This window comes from Theropithecus gelada, chromosome 4 (genome assembly GCF_003255815.1).
Source record: "Theropithecus gelada isolate Dixy chromosome 4, Tgel_1.0, whole genome shotgun sequence".
Lineage (NCBI taxonomy): Eukaryota > Metazoa > Chordata > Mammalia > Primates > Cercopithecidae > Theropithecus > Theropithecus gelada.
The window spans coordinates 124,777,084-124,799,147 of NC_037671.1; the positions used below are offsets into that span (position 1 = coordinate 124,777,084).

A 22,064-nucleotide genomic window follows, 5' to 3' on the forward strand; every position below is an offset into this window, starting at 1 on the left:
GACTTCCTCTTTTCCTAATTGAATATCCTTTATTTCTTTCTCCTGCCTGATTGCCCTGGCCAGAACTTCCAACACTATGTTGAATAGGAGTAGTGAGAGAGGGTATCCGTGTCTTGTGCCAGTTTTCAAAGGGAATGCTTCCAGTTTTTGCCCATTCAGTATGATATTGGCTGTGGATTTGTCATAAATAGCTCTTATTATTTTGAGATATGTCTCATCAATACCTAGTTTATTGAGAGTTTTTAGCATGAAGGACTGTTGAATTTTGTCAAAGGCCTTTTCAGCATCTATTGAGATAATCATGTGGTTTTTGTCTTTGGTTCTGTTTATATGCTGGATTATTTATTGATCTGTGTATGTTGCACCAGCCTTGCATTCCAGGGATGAAGCCAGTTTGGTCGTGGTGGATAAGAGTTTTGAAGTGCTGCTGGATTTGGTTTGCCAGTGTTTTATTGAGGATTTTTGCATCGATGTTCATCAGGGATATTGGTCTAAAATTCTCTTTTTTCCTGTCTCTGCCAGGCTTTGGTATCAGGATGATGCTGGCCTCATAAGATGAGTTGAGGATTCTCTCTTTTTCTATTGATTGGAATAGTTTCAGAAGGAATTATAGCAGCTCCTCTTTGTACCTCTGGTAGAATTCAGCTGTGAATCCGTCTGGTCCTGGACTTTTTTTGTTTGGTAGGCTATTAATGCCTCAATTTCAGAGCCTGTTATTGGTCTATTCAAGGATTCAACTTCTTCCTGGTTTAGTCTTGGGAGGATGTATGTGTCCAGGAATTTACCCATGTCTTCTAGATTTTTCTAGTTTATTTGCATAGAGGTGTTTATAGTATTTTCTGATGGTAGTGTGTATTTCTGTGGGATCGGTGGTGATATCCCCTTTATCATTTTTTTATTGCATCTATTTGGTTCTTTTTTTTCTTTACTAGTGTTTCTCGTGGACTATCAATTTTGTTGATCTTTCAAAAACCAGCTCATGGATTCATATATATATTTTTTTTTTTGAAGGGTTTTTTGTGTCTCTAGCTCCTTCAGTTCTGCTCTGATCTTAGTTATTTCTTGCCTTCTGCTAGCTTTTGAATGTGTTTGCTTTTAATTCTCTAGTTCTTTTAATTGTGATGTTAGGGTGTCAATTTTAGATCTTTCCTACTTTCTCTTCTGGGCATTTAGTGCTATAAATTTCCCTCTACACACTGCTTTAAATGTGTCCCAGAGATTCTGGTATGTTTGTTCTCATTGGTTTCAAAGAATCTTTTTATTTCTGTCTTCATTTTGTTGTGTACCCAGTAGTCATTCAGGAGTAGGTTGTTCAGTTTCCATGTAGTTGAGTAGTTGTGAGTTTCTTAATCCTGAGTTATAGTTTGATTGCACTGTGGTCTGAGAGACAGTTTGTTATAATTTGTTCTTTTGCATTTGCCGAGAAGTGCTTTACTTCCAACTGTGTGGTCGATTTTGGAATAAGTGCAATGTGGTGCTGAGAAGAATGTATATTCTGTTGATTTGGGGTGGAGAGTTCTGTAGATGTCTATTAGGTCTGCTTGGTGCAGAGCTGAGTTCAATTCCTGGATATCCTTGTTAACTTTCTGTCTCGTTGACCTGTTTAATGTTGTGACAGTGGGACATAAAAGTCTCCATTATTGTGTGGCAGTTTAAGTCTCTTTGTAGATCTCTAAGGACTTGCTTTATGAATCTGGGTGCTCCTGTATTGGGTGCATATATATTTAGGATAGTTAGCTCTTCTTGTTGAATTGATCCCTTTACCATTAGGTAATGGCCTTCATTGTCTCTCTTGATCTTTGCTGGTGTAAAGTCTGTTTTATCAGAGACTAAGATCGCAACCACTACTTCTTTTTGTTTTCCATTTGCTTGGTAGATATTCCCCTTTATTTTGAGCCTATGTGTGTCTCTGCATATGAGATGGGTCTCCTGAATACAGCACACTGATGGGTCCTGACTCTATCCAATTTGCTAGTCTGTGTCTTTTAATTGGAGCATTTAGCCCATTTACATTTAAGGTTAATATTATGAATGAATTTGATACTGTCATGATGTTATTTTGCTTGTTAGTTGATGCAGTTTCTTCCTAGCATTGGTGGTCTTTACAATTTGTCATGTTTTTGCAATTACTGGTACCTGTTCTTCCTTTCCCATGTTTTTGCAATTACTGGTACCTGTTCTTCCTTTCCCATGTTTAGTGCTTCCTTCAGGAGCTCTTGTAAGGCAGGCCTGGTGGTGACAACATCTCTCAGCATTTGTCTGTAAAGGCTTTTATTTGTCCTTCACTTACGAAGCATAGTTTGGCTGGATATGAAATTCTGGGTTGAAAATTCTTTTCTTTCAGAATGTTGAATATTGACCCCCACTGTCTTCTGGCTTGTAAAGTTTCTGCCGAGAGATCTGCTGTTGGTCTCATGGGGCTTCCCTTTGTGGGTAACCTGACCTTTCTGTCTGGCTGCCCTTAACATTTTTTCCTTCATTTCAACTTTGGTGAATCTGACAATTATGTGTCTTGGAGTTGCTCTTCTCGAGGAGTATCTTCGTGGCATTCTCTGTATTTCCTGAATTTGAATGTTGGCCTGCCTTGCTAAGTTGGGGAAGTTCTCCTAGATAATATCCAGGCTTCCCTTTGCTTAGGAAAAGGAATTCCCCGACTCCTTGCACTTCCCGGGTGAGGCGATGCCCCACTCTGCTCTGTGGGCTGCACCCACTGTCTGACAAGCCCCAGTGAGATGAATCCAGTACCTCAGTTGGAAACGTAGAACTCACCTGTCTTCTGTGTTGCTCATGCTGGAAACTGCAGGCTGGAGCTGTTCCTATTTGGCCATCTTGGAACCTCTCTCTATGCTTATATTTCTTTACCTTGCCCTATTGCAATTGCACTGTCTAGAATCACTAGGAGAATGTTGGTTAGACATGGTAAGAAGCATCTTTGCCTTTTCCTTGACTTAAGGGGAAGCATATAATAATTTACCTTTGAGCTGTTTTTACTTACAACAGTTCTGACACCAAGGTATGGGGTTTTTATTTCACACCAACCAATTCTCTGATTCTCTGGACACCAACTTGTGTGTTCAACAATTCAATTCAATTCTGACATTAACCCCTTGGAGTTAGTGCAGACCCCACAGCTCAAAGGCTTGATCCCCTTCCCCCCATTTCAGATGCCAGTCACAGGTTGAGGGCTTCCTGAACTTCTGACTGACCAGGTAGAAATTGAAGGTTCCCATGACTCCTCCTGCAGGTTTTGATAATTTGGTGGAAATTACCAGTTATTATAAAGAATATACCTCAGGAAGTGCCAAAAGAAAGAGCTGCACAGGGCAGGATATGGAGGAAGGGGCAGGAGCTTCCGTGTTCCCTCTGGATGCGCCACCCTCCCAGCACCTTGATGTATTCACCAACCTGGAATCCCTCCCAACTGTCATTTAGGGTTTTAACGGAGGCTTCATTATGTAGGTATGATTGATTAAATCATCAGCCAATGGTGATTAGCACAGTCTCCAACCCCTTTTCCCTTTCTTAATAGATCGAGAGAAAGGCCTGAAAGTTCTAAGCTTCTAATCAAGGCTTGGTCTTCGCAGCAACCAGTCCCCATTCTGAAGCTACCTGGGGGACCCCAGCTACCAGGCATCTTATACCAAAGACAATGATTCTTTTAGAAATCCCAAAGGTTTCAGAAAGGTAGGCATTGGTGGTATAGTGGTGAGCATAGATGCCTTCCAAAGGTTTCAGAAGCTTTTATTTTTTTTTGAGGAACCTAGGGCATTTTATTTATTTATTCATTTACTTATTTTTTTTTTAAATTAAACCATAACTATTAAGGATGTTATTAGTTGTAGATCTTTTCCAGATTTTTTTTTAATACGTTGAGGAAGTTCAGATCCATTTTAGGATTTTTGAGGGTTTTTAAAATCATGAATGGGTATTGAATTTTGTCAAATGCTTTTTTGGCACCTATTAAAACAGTTGTATTGCTTTTTTTTTCTAGTAATATTAGAAATGACTTTTTAAAGATGTCTGCTAATGTGGTAAATGATTGTAAAATGTTAAACCAACTTTGCATTCTTCACATAAAACTTACTTGATAAAACCTACTACTTTTGACATGTTCAATTTACATTTGTGACTATTAAGAAAATTTGTGTCTGTTTATCTGTGTTAATGGCCTGTAATTTTTGTAATGTCTTTGTCAGATTTTGATATTAATATTAGACTGGACTCATGAAGTAAACTGGACATGTTTTCTCCTCCATTTTCTGAATTTAACATGTTTACATGAAATTTATATACTTTTTTCCTAGAATGTTTGACAGAATTCACCCAATATCTAGCCAATTGTATTAATGTTGGATATTAATTCAATTAGTTTAATAGATATAGATCTATGTAGATTTTCTGTTCATCTGTGTCAATTTTAAAAGTTGTATTTTAAAGGAATTTATCTCTGTCATCTAATTTACAGAAATTATTGGCATAAGGCGGCTAACACTACTCACTATCCTTTTAGTGTCTATAGGATCTGTAGTGATAAGCCCTCTTCATTCTTGATTTTCACAATATGTGTTATCACTCTTAAAAATCAGTCTAACTATGGACTTATCAATTTGCTTAATTATTTCAAATAACTAGCTTTTGACTTTGTTAGTTCTGTTGTCTATTTTCTATTTTACTTTTGCTCTTAGCTTTATAATTCTCTGGGTTTTCTTTGTTCTTCTTTTTCTAACTTTCTAAGGTAGACTTCAGATCGTTGATCTTACATCTTTTTTAACACAAGTGTTTAAAGGTATAATTTTTTTTCTGAAAATTGTTTTGTAATTTCCCACAGATTTTGATGTTTGTTTATATTTTTATTGAGAGTATTTTCTAATGTCTACATTTTTAAATGTGATCCATGGACTATTTAATTTTTAATTTCTACATATTTGGGGTTTTCCTAGATATCTTTGTTTAATTCGGCTGTGCTTAGAAAACATACTTTGCATAATTTCAATCCTTTTAAATGTAATATTTATTGCTCTGCATAAGACTGTGTCTTATGTGCATGTATTAAAAAGTATTTTGCTGATAGTACCTCCTTGTAGAACATTCTAAATATCAGTCTGATACTTGATCAAATTGATATATAGATTTTAAATTGGTTGATAGTATTGTCTTCTATATCATTACCAATTTTCTGTCCACTAGTGCTATCAATTAATACAGTAGACTTTTGAAAGTTCCAACTCTGTTGGTTTATTTTTTCTTTCAATTCTGTTTTTACTTTATTTTGAAGCTTGTTATTTGGAACATAAATATTTAGGATTTTTATATATTCTTGATTTTGCTTCTCATGGATCTGTTTATCATTATGTAACATCCAGTTTTATACCTGGTTAAATTCTCTGTACTGAAACCCATTTTATCTAATATAAATACAGTCATTCCAGTTTCCTTTGATTAATATTTCTTGACATATCTTTTTCTATCCTTTTAACCTCTTACCTACCTTAGTATTGGCTTTTTGTATATAAAGGAGGTGTTTTGTAGACAGCATTTAATTGAGTTTTGCTGCTTAATATAATTTGACTGCCTCTGCTTTTTAATTGGAGTGATTAGACCATTGCTATTATCTGAATGTTTTTTTTTCCACCACCAAATTCATAGGTTGTAACCTAAACCTCAATGTAGTGGTATTAAGAGCTGGGGCCTTTCAGAGGTGATTAGGTTATAAGAGAGTCACTCTAATGAATGGGATTAGTGCCCTTGTAAAAGAGGCATGAGAGAGCTTCTGCCATGTAAAGACACAGCAAGAAGGTGCCATATTTGAAGCAGAGAGTGAGACCTCCCCAGACACCACATTTCCTGGCACCTTGATCTTAGACTTCTTAGCTTCCAGAACTGCAAGCAATGCTTCTGTTGTTTTAAGTTACCCTATCTTTGAATAAATTAAAGGATACCATTGACATTTAATGTGATCATTGACAGTGTTGGGTTTAAATCTAGTATTTTCTATTTTTCTTATTTGTTATTTGTTCCTTTCACCTCTCTTTTCCTTCCTTTTCAGAATAATTGAGTATTGAATGACTCAGTTTTAACTCTACAATTGGCTTAGTGGTTGTACAACCTATTTTTATAATAATTGCTCTAGGAATATTGCATGATACCTTCAAAGATTATTATAACATTTCATACTTATTGAAATGTTTGGTCCTTTCATATTTTTTGAAATATAAGATTCTTACAAGAAATACATCCCTTTCTTGCTTCCTATCCTGTTTGCTATCTTTGTCTATATTTGCTTCTGTATGTTACAGATGACACCACATTATTTTTCCTTTAATTAGCATTTATGTAAGATTGTTTAATTTTTGAAATATCTCTTGATTTACATGTTTATTTTAAATTACTTTCATTTCTTTTCTATGTTCAAATTACTGTCGGATACCTTTACTCTTTCTGAAGAACTTCCTTTAGATTCTTTTTTTGGAGGAGGTATTCACTTATGTTTTAGGATCAGGGTACATGTGCCAGGTTTCTTATATAGGTAAATTGCATATCATGGGGGTTTGGTGTACAGATTATTTAGTCATCCAGGTAATAAGCATAGTACCCAATAAGTAGTGTTTTGACCCTCTCACTCCTCCCACCCCCCACCCTTCAGTAGGGCCCAGTGTCTGTTTTCCCTTCTTTGTGTCCATACGTACTCAATGTTTAGCTCCCACTTATAAGTGAGAACATGCAGTATTTGCTTTTCTTCACTTAGGATGATGGCCTCCAGCTCCATCCTTGTTGCTGCAAAGAACATGATCTCATTTTGTTTATGGCTATGTAGTATTCCATGGTGTATGTGTGCCACATTTCTTTTTTTTCCATTCTACTATTGATGAGCATTAGGTTGATTGTATGTGTTTGCTATTGTAAATAGTACTGAAAGAACATATGCATGCATGTGTCTTTATGGTAGAATGTGTATTTCTTTGGGTATATACCCAGTAACGGGATTGCTGGGTCGAATGGTACTTCCAAGTTCTTTGAGAAGTTGTCACACTGCTTCCTACAATGGCTGAACTAATTTACATACCTATCAGCAATGTATGTGTTCCTTTTTTCTGTGCAGCTTTGCCATTTATAGTACATGTGCTATATACTATAAATTGATTCTTTTTTTTTTTTTTTTTTTGGAGACGGAATCTCGCTCTGTCGCCCAGGCTGGAGTGCAGTGGCCCAATCTCAGCTCACTGCAAGCTCCGCCTCCCAGGTTCATGCCATTCTCCTGCCTCAGCCTCCCGTGTAGCTGGGACTACAGGCGTCCGCCCCGGCACCTGGCTAATTTTTTGTATTTTTAGTAGAGATGGGGTTTCACCGTGTTAGCCAGGATGGTCTTGATCTCCTGATCTCGTGATCTGCCTGTCTCGGCCTCCGAAAGTGCTGAGATTACAGGCGTGAGCCACCGCGCCTGGCCTGGATTCTTTATAGTATATATGCTTTGGCAAGTTTTGTCTGAAAAAAGTTATTTTACCTTCAGTTTAGAAAGCTATTTTTCTGCATATAGAATTCTAGGTTGACCATTTCCCGGTACTTTACTAATGCCATATCACTGTTTTTTTGGCTTACATAATTTCAGACAAGAAGTTTGCTGTAATTATCTTTGCTTCTGTATATACTTTTTTCTTCTGGTTGTTCTTAAGGTTTTCTTTTCATGATGGTTTATGGAGATTTGACTGAGGTGCTAGTTTTTTTTAAATGTGTGGTAGTTTGGACTTCTTAGATCTGTGAATTTACAGCTTTTTATCAAACTTGAAAAAATTTTAGCCAAATTTTATTAAATATTTTCTTGTACCTCCCCTTTGCCTCCTCCTGGGTCTCCAGTTATTCCTGCCTCATACCACTTGATATCGTCCCAGAGATCATTGTTGCTTTGTTCATTTTTTTTTCAGTCTTTTCCTCTCCTTCTTTTATTTTGAATAGTTTCTATCATTATGTCTTCAAAATGTATAGATGTTTTCTTCTTCAGTGTCTAATCAGCACTTCGTTTCATTCAGTGTGTTTTTCATTTCAAATAGTTTATTTTCATATGTAGAAATTTCTTATAGTTTTGGTTTTTCTGCTCATGTTTCAGCTTTTTAAACATATATATATATTTATTTGTATTTTCTATTCTGTCATCTCATTTCTGAGTGTTTCTTTGAGTGATTTTTTTCTCCTGGTTATGGATCATATCCATAACAACGAGAAGTTGTTTCTTTTGATGCCTAATAATTTTTGATTGGGTGCTGAACATTTTAAATATTACATTTTTTCTTACATTTTTGTGTGCTCAGTTTTGTTTTAAATATTGCAGAACTTTGGGATGCAGTTTAGTTACTTGCAATTTTAATCTCTTCAAAGCTTGCTGTAAGGCTCTGTACCATGGGCTCCATGGCAGCCTTAGTCTAGGGCTAATTTATTTATATTACTAAGGCAATGTTTTTTTGGAGATTCTACTGATGCCGTATGTATTGGGTGGCTTTTAACTCTGGCTGGTGAGAACAGAAACTATTCTCATCCCTGTGTAAGCTCCAGGGATTGTACCACCTACTCCTTTACAATGATTCTTTCACTTGCCTTTGTATTTTCTTCATATACATGCTCAGATCATTGTCAGTCACATTTTCAAGGGCACCTCTCTTCCTGTTTCTGGAGCTCCATCCTCCTTGGTTTTTATCCCACAGATTCTAGCTGCTTTGGACTCCCTGAACCCCAAACTCTGTTAACCTCAATTCAGGGGGACCACCAGGCTCTGTTTGGGCTCTACTTCTTGCCCTGTCACCTAGAAACACCATGCAGACATTGATATAGAACAATATTAGGGCTTATATTATCCGTTCCCTTTTTCTCAGATAAGATTTCTGTCCTGTGTTGAAATTTTAAATGTCTAGCATCCAGTAAAAAAAATTACGCAAAAAAACAGAAAAATATGACTCATATCCATTGTCTTACATATTTTGGAAAATGTATTTGTTTCATATATCTTTTTGTTTCAGGCAGGAGGATGAATCTAGCAGTCTTCCTTCATCACAGCCAGAAATAGAAGTCTCTGTGTATGGGTTTTCAACTTGTGTTTTAGTTGTGCCATACTGTGACTATGACTAAAAATTATATAATGAAAAACTCACATTGTGATATTCCTTTCTTTTAAATTTTGTCTCCCTTACAGATCTGCCTGCCTTAGTATACTCACAGCTTTCAGGTAGTTGTTTTGTATTTTGTACTTAGTTAATGATTGTTACTTTCAGGAGTTTTGGTCTATTAGAGATGAAACCGAACTGTATTATTTTTGTAGGTAATTTAATCCTTAACAGGATCCCTACTGGTATTTTCAACCAATGTAAAACTATCTTCTCATCTTTCTTGTTAATGCTCTGGTTCTTTCTAGGCTGTCCCCAGGCTGGGTCAATCCTGAAATCTTTCCTAGTTAACCCATCTTACCATCTTCCACACCATTTGGTCCAGTTACATATCTCTTGCCTGACCTACTCTATCTAGCCCTGTTGTCAAAGGTATTTGCATCAGGGCAACTCCATCTTGAAGAGGGGCTGGGAAAAATGAGGCTGAGACTTGGGCTGCATTCCTAGGAGGTTGGGCGTTCTTACTTACAAGCTGTTTGTGGTTAAGGGAACAGACATTGTGACCACTTGGCATACACTCCTACCTTAAAGGGCATTTGATCTGTAAACCAAAAATAAAATTCTGAGCACCCGAACCATCTGATGGACCCTCCCCTCAGCAAAGGGCATTCCCAAAGTTAACCTGAAAAACTAGTTCAGTCCGTGAGGGAAAGTGAGGGTTAGACATGCCTCATTATGTATGCCTCCCATTGGAATTTGAGGCACAGATGACCAGCATTAACATTAAAACCAGAGGCCTTAAGACTGATAGAACAGACTTTCTAAATCTAATAAGAAACATTCTCTTCTATTGATTCTGTTTGCATAGTGGGGATTTTGGTCTCTACAACCACTTATCTTAACCCAGACATTCCCTTCTGTTGATTCTAGGTCTTTAGACAATGACTTAACCCTTTCAATCAATTGCCAATTAGAAAATTCTTGAATCCACCTATGACCTGGAGGCCCCTGCTTCAAGTTGTCCCACCTTTCCGGACCAAACCAATGTATGTGTATCGATTGATGCCTATGTCTCCGTTAAATGTATACAACTAAGCTGTATCCTGACCACCTTGTGCACATGTTCTCAGCATCTCCTGGGGCTGTGTCACAGAACATTGAGTCATATTTGGCTCTCAATAAATCTCTTCAACTGTTGTACAGAGTTTGACTCTTTGTTGACAGATCATTCTGTAATAAAAGCAGCTCTGAATTATAATGTAATAATTCATATTAAGCCAATTTCCAGGTACTCTGCAAGTGTTAGAGGTAAAAATTTTAAAAACAAAAGTCTCTGTTCTCAAATCCTGTATTCTAGGCCAGAAGAGTGAACAGGTGGGAGTAAAGCAACAGAGAACAAATGTTGCATTAAGTATAATATATGTAGGCAATTGTGCTAGAGGCCCTCATAAAGCGCAGTGTGGATTTCAGAGAAATGTCACATAAATCTCTGCATGGGGGTCAGGGCTCTGCATACAACTGTGTAGGCTATGCACAGGGCAGTGCTGAGCACCGCTGACATTGTAGCCCTCTAGAGTTGTGCAACATAATACCTGCACAGCCGTACATGATGGCTTTGGAAAAATACTGGAAAGCCTCCAGAAGAAGCAAATGTTGAGGTAAGAGTTGATGGATGAGGAATCATTTGCCAACAATGATAGAACAAATTAATATTTGTATAGTTAATTGTGGTATTCAAACACCCCACACCCTCACAAGCATATTTGATCCCTGCACCAACTTGTTGAGATTGATAGAGGTGAAGGATCTCCATCACTCCATACCCAGTTGATGTTCCCATTCATGAGGTGGCAGCAAGCCATGAAGACCAGCAACTGGGAACAATGCTCTTTAGACCCAATAGAGCCCACTCTTCCCTACTCATGCCAGTTGTTCATGCACTTAGCTCCCTGTGCTTCGGAGACACAGAGCAGCTTTCAGGAGGCGTTTGGCATGCCCTTCCTTTCTGGGCTCTGGGTTTATTATGTCATTCCTTGGTTTCTGTGCTGCTTGTAGCTTAGGAGGGAAACATTCCTTCTGCCAGCTCAGCCCTGGCAATAGGGAAGTTCATTGATCACCTGGGGCTGGGGTATTAGATGTGGTTGATGCTGTTGTTGATTATAATTCTTATTTCTGTGGAGGAAAGGGAAGGTCAGAGAAAGGAAGCCACCCACCCAGATCACATGCTAATGAAATTGCAGAGCTAGGGTGTAGAGTTTTTAGTCATTTTACTCCAAGCCCTGTGCTCTTCCCCATACCTGGACTTAACACCTTCCCCTTATTCACATGGTTACATTTGCCTTCCAAGTCATCTGCTCAAATGCTGGTTGCTGGCTTCCCTATCCTTTTGGCTTTTTATTTTGAGTGTCTTGTTGTAGTCTGCTCTTGTTCTAACTCAATTGAATCTAGTTGTGTGTGAGTGTTCTCTATACTCCTGAAAATTTCCTCCAAGGCTACAAAGTAATGCACATTTCTGGCTTCTCAAACACCATAGGTTTCAGGACTGCTCTTACCTTTCACTTGATTGTCTTGAGCTGTTTGTTGGAGACATGATTTGCTAGCCTGCAATTGCCTCCTCATTTCTCACAGCACTTAGCTCAGATGGCAACAGTTAAATCACAACCAATAATGCAATAAAAAAAGTATAATTTACCCAATTACTGATTTCTCAATTTTGAAAATAAATTTTGGACAGATGGTTCATTAAAAGTAGTGGAAAACGGCCGGGCGCGGTGGCTCAAGCCTGTAATCCCAGCACTTTGGGAGGCCGAGACGGGCGGATCACGAGGTCAGGAGATCGAGACCATGCTGGCTAACACGGTGAAACCCCGTCTCTACTAAAAAATACAAAAAATTAGCCGGGCGAGGTGGCGGGCGCCTGTGGTCCCAGCTACTCGGGAGGCTGAGGCGGGAGAATGGTGTGAACCCAGGAGGCGGAGCTTGCAGTGAGCTGAGATCCGGCCACTGCACTCCAGTCTGGGCGACAGAGCGAGACTCCATCTCAAAAAAAAAAAAAAAAAGTAGTAGAAAACATCAAAATGCACAGACACATAATAAAATATATGAATAATGCTTAGATTTCATGTTTTTCAAAAAGACTGCATCCTCCCAAATGGGTAGGAAGGTAGGTTTTTGTTTCTAAGCAGAAAGGAAACCAATGATTTTATAAATATGTTCACATTGATGAAGATGTATATTTGTCTACTTACTTGAAATCTTATATTACATAAGTTATCAAAAACTGATTGTTGCAAACCTCTACATTACTTTGGAATATTAATTACATTCTACATTTTATGTAGACATATCAATTTTTTGAAATTTATTCCACTTTTTATGCTTAAAATGTTTTCCAACCAAGTCAGATAAATATTCACCTTTTTTTCTTGCTATGATTTCACATTTTTTACAGTAGAGTTTATCCCTAATTTTTATGTATTTGGGAAGTAAGATTTTAAACTAATTTTTTTCCAAGTGGCCAGTTTCCCCCACAACAATCATAGAAACTCTAAGATATTTTAAGTCCGTATATATTTACCCTAGTTACGAGTTGAACTGTGCTTTCCCGTTGATTTATGTGTATTTGTTCTGATCCCACTCTACTTTCATCTGTGTGCCTTTAAAGTTTCTATAAATATTATACCTGGCAGCGCAAGTGTTGTTCCTGTTCTTTACATTCTTGTTTTAAAGTTTTGCTTATTAAGTCATAAATCAGTTTGATTTGATGATAGCCACAATTAAATTCAGATTAATTTTAGTAGAATATACATGTTTAAACTTTTCAGCTTTCCTAGCCAGAAATGTGGCATATCTTTATTTAGGTCAGTAAGTCGATCCTTTAATACTCCCAAATATGCTTTCATAATAAAAGATCAAAATGGAAAATATGTTTGAGTTGGGAAGACCTTTCGGGTCACTTTTAAAAAATCACCCACAGAAGCAAAGCTCACTTTCTCTATTTGTAAGAGGACCCTACACTAAAGCATACTTTACAGTATTTTTAGGGTGTTTGAGGTATAAAAATGCTCATAATTATTTACCAAGGAAGGTAGCATTTGGGGGCTTGTCCTAAGCATAGGGCAAAAGCCTTATGCACAGATGTTAACCGAAACAAAAATATTCCCCTATGAGGAATGATTCCATGCATTAAGATAGGTCAATACAATGGAATCTTACACAGAAATGTAATTTTGAGGACTATTATAACATTGGAAAACATTTTTACTATGCTGTGTTTTAAAAGATAAACATTTTTAAGATGCTAGGTTACAAGATGGCATGTTCCCTGCAGGCATTTCTTCCCTATGGTTACTGCTCCTTTGGCTTTTGCTCACCGTTTGCCAGCCACGTTCACGTCCTGCTGTTCCTTGTACCTGCCAGGTGTCCCCTTCCCATGCCTCGGACACTTGTGCTTGCAGCCAGGACTGCTCTTCTCCCCATCACCACGAGCAAGTCCCCTGCCCGACCTGGAGTCCTTGCTGGCATCATCTCAGCTTCCCTGACCTCTCCAGCTAAGGTCCCACCCCTGCCCGACATGCTCCATCCACCTTCTCTGCCTGCCTCAGGACACACTGTCCAGTACTTTTTTCTTTTCCCTCCCCTTCCCTGGAACCCAGGCAAAGATTTTTGTCTGTTTTGTCCAGTCCAGGTGTAAGGGAGCCTGGGCATATGAATGGTTTATGATATGAAAATGTACAAAAGTTATAAATACTAGGGAACCATGGACATTATTTTATTAATTTTAGCTAGATTAGCTTGTCAGTCATCATGAAAAAGAGCTATCTTGCTAGAAGCAGCCTTGCCCACCTATTTCCTTTACCTATAGGGTTATCTACAGATAAAAACCTGCCTGGCGTGATAGGGGTTGCCTGAAAGAGGCTGCAGTTCTGACCATTTCTTGGGCAGTCTCAGGAGCATCAGGGATGGACCTACTTCCCTTGGCTGGAATTTAGGAGGTGGATGAGTCGCCATTTGGGCAGTGGGGAGAGCCCTCCATAGCCACGTCTCTTGGCCCTCACTCCGCTTGTGCTGGAGGAATCTGGTTTCAAGTGAGTGGTCTTTCTCTCTGGCATGATGCTGGTCTAGTGCACGTTTGTATTCATGCCGCCCAAGGTCTGGGGGCTTTGTGCTCATGAGGGGAGGGGGAAAAGGCTGACACAGAAGAGGGGATGTCAGAATTCCCCCAAGTCCTGGGGCTCACATGTGTCACATGGGCCTCCATGGAAATGGTCCTGGCCAGACTCAGCTGACCACCCACCACCGCACTGTGCCCCACTCCTAAGAGGAGAGGGGTGACTGCCCGGCTGAGCATCCCATCTCACTCCAGCCATGTCCCCAAATCTGCTCTATCCGATAAGCAATGCACACGATCCAGAGATCCAAAAAATTACATATATTCATGGATATTTATAGCACTTCCTTTTCCTCTAGCTTTTCAAAAATTCATTAGAAAATATTTCTTAAGAAGGGCAAAGATTTATATTGATGGGGGATCAGCATCTGACAATGCAGAGAAACTTCCACAAGCTCCAATCAGAATTCATCTATTTTTAACTGAAGCAGAAGGAGAAAGTATCTCAGCTGACAGCAGTGCCATCTAAAAGGCGGCGGTAATCAGCTGTGGGGCAGAAAAACATCCACATCACGAGACAAGACTGTTTTTAAAGAAAATCAAGCCAGATTTTAAAAAAACGCTGGATGAAATAAACAAATCAGAAGGCTATTTAGCTTGTTTTAAATAGCCAAGACTTCAGTATTTTTCTAGGAAAGGAATCCAGGTTTCTCAGAACACATGATGCAAAGAAATGCTGCAGAAAGCGTGACTGCTGCTGCTCCTGCGTGGGGCTCCAGGTGGGCCCTGCTTACAGGAGCAGGTCCAGGGAGGAGGTGAGAGGCTGGCCTGAAGAACCACACCCATTTTAGTTCCACTGTGGATACTGTGTGCTGAGACTCAGATACAAGAGCTGAAAAGAACTGCAAAAGAACTTTCCCTCATTATCAAGGGTGTTCAGGCTTGCCCAGTTCACATGTATTTTTATTAACCAGGAAACTCACGAGGCTTCACTACCGCATCCTCATGTTCAAGGCAAGGCCAACCCCCCGGCCATTGTCCATTGTGTCTCCTTTTGCTTCCTTGTAGGTAGGACACTCGGCCCATAAATGAAGGTATACAGGAACTGTTCATTTCTTTAAATCAAGTTCAGCCTGAGAGGAATCTTGATCATCTTAGCCTCCTGGAGCACCTTAGGAGGTTTCCCACCCAAAACTATGCAATGGCCGCAGAGCACAGGGCCCACACTGGTCACTCACTATTGCTGCTTACCTGCTCCCTCCAGCCTAGCTGCTGCTTGGTGCATGCCCTGCTCCCGGGCTGGGGAGTCTCACGTGGAAGCTTGGAGTGGGTTAGGAGTGAATGGGACGTGTGGAAGGCAAGGGAGGCCTCGAGGTGTGAGCATCTGCCGCAGAACTGTCGCCCATTCCATGCTGTTCCAGGAGCTTGTACAGGGGCCACTCTGCTGCAGGCTGCATGCCTCCCACCAAGGTGTGGAGAGGGGTCCCCTGGGGACTTGGTAGGGAACCAGGAAGGGCTTTTCCCAAGACTTCCTCAGCAAGAGAAGTGCAATCCACTTAACTAAATTCTGTGGAGAGTGAGGGGGTGGGTGGGGGAAGTATTAGAAAAAAAAAAAAGGAAGGTATTCTTACAAGAAATACTTTATTCCCTAAATTAGTATGAGAATTCAAGGTTAGGCTGAACTATTGTCAAGAAATAACGTACTAATGTTAGAGACATTTTAAAAAATGTCCTGCGGCACGCAGTGGCTCACACCTGTAATCCCAGCACTTGGGGAGGCTGAGGCGGGCAGATCATAAGGTCAGGAGTTCAAGACCAGCCTGACCAACACAGTGAAACCCCGTCTCTACTAAAAATACAAAAATTAGCCAGGTGTGGTGGCATGCACCTCCCAGCTACTTGGGAGGCTGAGGCAGGAGAATTGCTTGAACCCGGGAGGCAGAGGTTGCAGTGAGCCAAGATCTTGCCACTGTATTCCAGCCTGGGAGACAGAGCCAGACTGTGTCTCCAAAAAAAAAAAAAAAAGGCCTATGAAATTTCTTTACCAGTGTTCTTGTTAATATAATCCATGTTCATCTTGTAGAATTTTCATTTAAAACTAGAAAAAGTCACTCTTCTGCCCCATAACAGTTTGACAAAACGAATTATCACTGCATTGGTTTTGGGAAGACAGTTCCGCTGGGTCTTATCCACTGTGTTTATGGCCTACCTCTACCCAGGGTGTGGGGGGCTTCCAACCCTTCAAAGCCTCCAACATTCCTTTGTTTGGCAGATACTTGTTCAAAGACTGAATGTGGAGCAAGCCCTCTGCTTGGCTCTGTTGAGACATCAGGAACGCACAGGAGCCCTCCCCATCTCGAGATGCACCCATGGGGGGTGGCCACTGCAACACTTTCTTTTCGCTTAGATGATTGAAGAACTCAGTCAAAAGGGCTAGTGAGGAAGGACTGGAAAATTCTGTAATTTAATTTTTTTTTCAGGAAATCAATGGGTTAACCTTACACATATGTACAAACACACAGATTTACACATCATTTTGTTGATTCTTTAAAAAATTCCCTCAGCAACGAATCAGTTGTCATTTATCAAGCACTTAATGTGCGTTCAGCCCTGCACAGCCTGGTTAGCAGAGCACAGTTTGTTCTCTTGGGGTTTATCAATGCTCCGCTTTATGTTGAGAAACATAAGCACAGTTGCCAGCACACCGCAGGGCACCCTCCGCCCTCTAACCGGGGCGCAGCCTGTTTAGTTCACAGCTAGTGCGATTCTGGCCAGGCTGGTCTTTCAGACGGCCCTCCCTCATTGCTGTACCGACGCCTGGCATCCAGCCCCCAGAGGACCTCTCTGGCTCTGTCTGCTTCTGTGGTGACCTGATCTTCCACACCTGTGCTTTCTGACTCACCTCTTCATAGAAGGAATTTTAATGCTGTCTTTGAGATCAAACAGGACAGGTGAAGATAAAATACTGGGTTTGTTGTTAGTGGCAGTCTTTTAGTTTTGCTGGTTTATTGTCCTAAGTATTTCCTTCATGACTTTGCTTTTATAATTCCACATCTCAGAAACGGAGGCAGAAACAGTTATTCAGGTAATTTTTACTGTTCTAGTCATTCCTTAAGCTAAATACTTATGGAAAAAAACGAGTTCTCGTGCACAGCTGTGTGCCAATATTGGCTAGTCCATTTTATTCTTACATTTTCCTGACGAGGTAAGCAAGCATGAATTAAAAAAAAAAAAATGTAGAAATTGAAGTCAAGAGCATGAAAAAAGCCAGCCTGTGCAAGCAGAAGGACCAAAGCAGGGCTTTTGGGGCCTGTAGTTTGGACATATTTTTGTAATTGGAAACTTAATATTTCACGTTGGAAGCTCTCCTGTCTTCCATTCTTCTCCTCAGAAGCCTAGTTCAGTGGTGGCATCAGGTGACACACCATATCGCGAACTTCGCCTTTTATTAAAGAGAATTTTATGCCACTATAGCTATTCCTTTTTTGTTGTTGTTTGAGCCAGAGTTTCGCTCTTGTTGCCTCGGCTCACAGCAACCTCTGCCTCCCAGGTTCCAGCAATTCTCCTGCCTACACTTCTCAAGTAGCTGGGATTACAGGCGCCCGCCACCATGCCTGGCTGATTTTTGTATTTTTACTGGAGACTGGGTTTCACCATGTTGGCCAGGTTGGTCTCGAACTCCTGACCTCAAGTGATTCGCTTGCCTTGGCCTCCCAAAGTGTTGGGATTACAGGTATGAGCCACTGCCTCCGGCCTAGTTTTCATTCTTTTTTTTTTTTTGTTTGTTTTTTTTTTTTTTTTTTAGTAACAGGCTTAATTCACTTTATTTTTCTTGTATAAAAACCCTATGTTGTAGCCACAGCTGGAGCCTGGGTCCGCTGCACAGAGACTCTGGTGTGGGTCTTGACAAGGTGGTCAGTGAATTCCTGATAGGGAGACTTGGTAAACACAGTCTCCTTCCAGAGGTCAGGGGTCAGGTAGCTGTAGGTCTTAGAGATGGCATCGAAGGTGGCCTTGGCGAAGTTGCCCAGGGTGGCAGTGCAGCCCCGGGCTGAGGTGTAGCAGTCATCAATACCAGCCATCATGAGCAACTTCTTGGGCACAGGCGCTGAGACGATGCCAGTGCCCCTGGGTGCAGGGATGAGGCGCACGAGCACAGAGCCGCAGCGGCCTGTCACCTTGCAAGGGACGGTGTGGGGCTTGCCGATCTTGTTCCCCCAGTAGCCTCTGCGCACTGGGACAATGGAGAGTTTGGCCAGGATGATGGCCCCACGGATGGCAGTGGCCACCTCCTTGGAGCACTTAACACCCAGGCCGACGTGGCCATTGTAGTCCCCGATAGCAACAAACGCCTTGAACCTGGTGCGCTGGCCAGCACGGGTCTGCTTCTGCACCGGCATAATCTTCAAAACCTCGTCTTTGAGAGAAGCCCCCAAGAAAAAGTCAATGATCTCAGATTCCTTAATGGGCAAAGAGAAGAGGTAGATCTCCTCCAGGGACTTGATCTTCATGTCCTTGACCAAGCGGCCCAGCTTAGTGACGGGCATCCACTCCTTATCCTCGGCCTTGCCTCCGCGAGCTCCGCGGCCTCGGCCCCGGCCCCGTCCACGGCCGCGACCCCGGCCCCGGATGCCACTGCCGAAACCTCCGCGGAAGCCACCGCGGTTCCCCATCCCAGGGCCACCAGGGCCTCCGGGTCCCCCCGCTGCACCGGCGTCATCCGCCATTTGGTGTTCTCTTGGAGAAGAAGATCCTAGTTTTCATTCTTAACTGTAACCTTCAACTACCTGAAGCAGTTGACTATACTTCAACTGCTTCCACCGGGAGTGGATCATTGGTTCCACAGATTAATCAGAAGATTCCTATACATACTGTTTTTACTGATAATTTACATTTTACGACAGCAGCTACTGTAGTTTTGAGAATTTGTCAAGTGCCATTCGTGCCTATGTTTACTTTTCAACTCCTAATACCAACCTTCAAGAGGAGTTGTGCCAGCTCCCTCCCCAAGTCCAGTCAACACAGAGCCATCCTCTTACAGTCACTGTTTCCACGCTTTAATCATTTGTATGTACTTGTTTCTTGCTGTTGTCCATTCTTAACCAGGTAACTGATGTTGCCCGTTGTTATAATGCAACAAGCACATCAGTCAAACCTGCATGCTACTGCTGCAGGCTGCTTCACCCCGCCCTTCACTTCTTGAAGCCAGTTGTTCTGTCTCTACAACTTCCATAGACTTCACACTGGTTTTTATAAAGGCATTTTCCATATTCAGATCACAGATGCTAATATTATACATATTTTTGTTTTCAAAAGTACTTGAGTTGGTTCAATACAACATAATTTTTTTTAAAGTCTTGAAATATATTTGTTTTGCTTTAAAAATCTTCCTTGAAGTCAGGATTCTCTAGAGGGACAGAACTAATGGAATAGACATATATTTGGTTCATCCCCAAGTCTCCCTGTATGTTGTGAAGGCTTCTCACCTCTAGAGTATAAATACAACACGAGGCAAATGCTTATCAGTTTTAGTTGCATGAATCTCACACTTAAGGACATGCAGGCTTGGGCACGGTGGCTCACGCCTGTAATCCTAGCCTATATATATACACACACACACATATACATATATATACACATATACATATACATACATACATATATATACACATATACATATATATGTATATGAGTTTATTAGGTATTAACTCACCCAATCACAAAGTCTCACCATTTGCAGGCTGAGGAGCAAGGAGAGCCAGTCCGAGTTCTAAAACTGAAGAACTTGGAATTCAGTGTTCCAGGGCAGGAAGCATCCAGCACATGAGAAAGATGGAGGCTGGGAGGCTAGGCCAGTCTAGTCTATTCATGTTTTTCTGCCTGTTTTATATTCTAGCCATGTTGGCAGCTGATTAGATGGTGCCCACCCAGATTACGGGTGGGTCTGCCTTTCCCAGCCCACTGACTCTAATGTTCATCTTCTTTGGCAACATCCTCACACACACACCTAGGATCAATATTTTGCATCCTTCTATCAAGTTGACAATATCAACCATTACAAAGGCCATCTTTGCTCACATGAATTCCGGTGGTATATATGATACCAAGATCTTTCAGATGACGTATGGCGTGGGGGAAATGGCGTGTGCCCGATCTTCCAGATGCTGGCTGCTCTTAGTGTATTCCTTGACTTTTTATATGATTAGGCTTATGAAAACTGAAATACATTGTAGAACCAATATGTCTGGCTTGAGGCTAAATTAAATAAATCCTTAAGAATTGCTTATTGACAATTACTACATAGTATGGCAAGTCAGTGAAGAGTGCAACTTTGGTCTTACCGTTTCTGCAGGACCAGCAAGCCAGAGGGACTCCCAACCAGGAGGGCTGGTTAGCACTAGGTTGCTTTTTAAATACGATTGTGCCAACTCTTGAGTAATGTTATGTGTGGACAAATAAGATGGGTGACTTGAGAAGGAAATGCAGCTGTTTCAGCATTTTCACTTCTCTCTGAATTTTGTGTGTGCTTGTATGTATGTGTATGCATTTTCTTTTATTCTTTATTTTTGAGACGGAGTCTCACTCTGTTGCCAGGCTGGAGTGCAGTGGCGCTATCTCGGTTCACTTCAATCTCTGGCTCCCGGGTTCAAGCGATTCTCCTGCCTCTGCCTCCCTGAGATTACAGGCGCCCACCACCATGCCCAACTAATTATTGTATTTTCAGTAGAGACGGGGTTTTGCCATGTTGGCCAGGATGGTCTTGTTGATCTCTTCACCTCGTGATCTGCCCACTTTGGCCTCCCAAAGTGCTGGGATTACAGGCGTGAGCCACCACGCCCGGCTTGCACTTTCTTAAGTATGAAATTCATGCAACTGAAACCAATAAGCATTTGCCTGGTGTTGCGTTTATACTCTAAAGGTGGGAAGCCTTCACAACATGTAGGAAGACTTGGGTGTCCCGAGAATCTGGGCAGTCCAGGTCACAATGACTTTTCCTACCAGTAAGATGAAAAGCTTAGTTGGGAAGACTGCAAAGCCATAGCTCCTGTTTTAAAATGTTCTCCCAGCTTATAATTTATTTTTCATAATACAGCTGTTTACTCTGTACTCAGCCTTTTTTCTTCCTTGTGAATAATTTCTTTTGAAAACAAGCTGCTGTTACGGTTCTGAGTGTCATGACGCTGCTGTGCTGGAAATGAGGCTTTGAGGGCGTCCTGCCAAGGGGGCTGGCCTGGGCCCCAGGCACCTTAATGCCTTTCGGGACCAAGCTGCTGGCTGCCAGTGTATAAAGTGAGCCTCTGTACACCTTGGAAGCTAAGCCATTTGCAGCTGAAATGATGTCCCTCTTGCCCTGGCTGGCCCCTGTGGAGAAAAGGTGTCAATGAAGATCTCTGTGCACTGGGTTTCTCCTGGAGTTCGGGTTCTGGTCACCACAGAGCTGTGGCCTTAGGGTGCTATTGGATTTGCTGTTGTGTGCTCGCCTCATCCCCAGCTTGTGTATTAGTTGGCTTCTGTGCTGCCATAACGAAGTATCACCAGCTGAGTGGCCGAAACAACAGAAAATGATTCCTCCCAGTTCTGATAGGCCCAAAGTCTGAGGTCAAGGTGTCAGCAGGGTCAGGAAGCCTCTGAAGGTGTCGGGAAGGGGTCTGTGCAGGCTCTTTCTCAGCTTCTGGGAGAGCTCCCAGTTCCTCAGCTCATGGCAGCAGAGTTCCAGCTTCCCAGCGCTGTGCTCCTGTGTGCGTGTCTGTGTCCAAGTCTCCCCATTTTATGAGATCCTATAAAGTCCACTCCACTCCAGCGTGACCTCACCTTAACCAGTTACATCTGCAGGGACCCTGCTTCCATGCAAGGTCACATTTGGA

At 41.3% G+C, this 22,064-nt stretch overlaps 1 protein-coding gene across 1 annotated transcript; it reads right to left on the minus strand.

The window, feature by feature from the left end:
* Positions 1–18,007: 18,007 nt before the first annotated feature.
* LOC112622272 (40S ribosomal protein S2) lies at positions 18,008–18,950 on the minus strand. Its single transcript, XM_025381628.1, has one exon. The coding sequence runs from the start codon at positions 18,924–18,926 to the stop codon at positions 18,045–18,047; it is 882 nt and encodes a 293-aa protein (XP_025237413.1). The 5' UTR covers positions 18,927–18,950; the 3' UTR covers positions 18,008–18,044.
* Between the last annotated feature and the right edge of the window lie 3,114 nt (positions 18,951–22,064).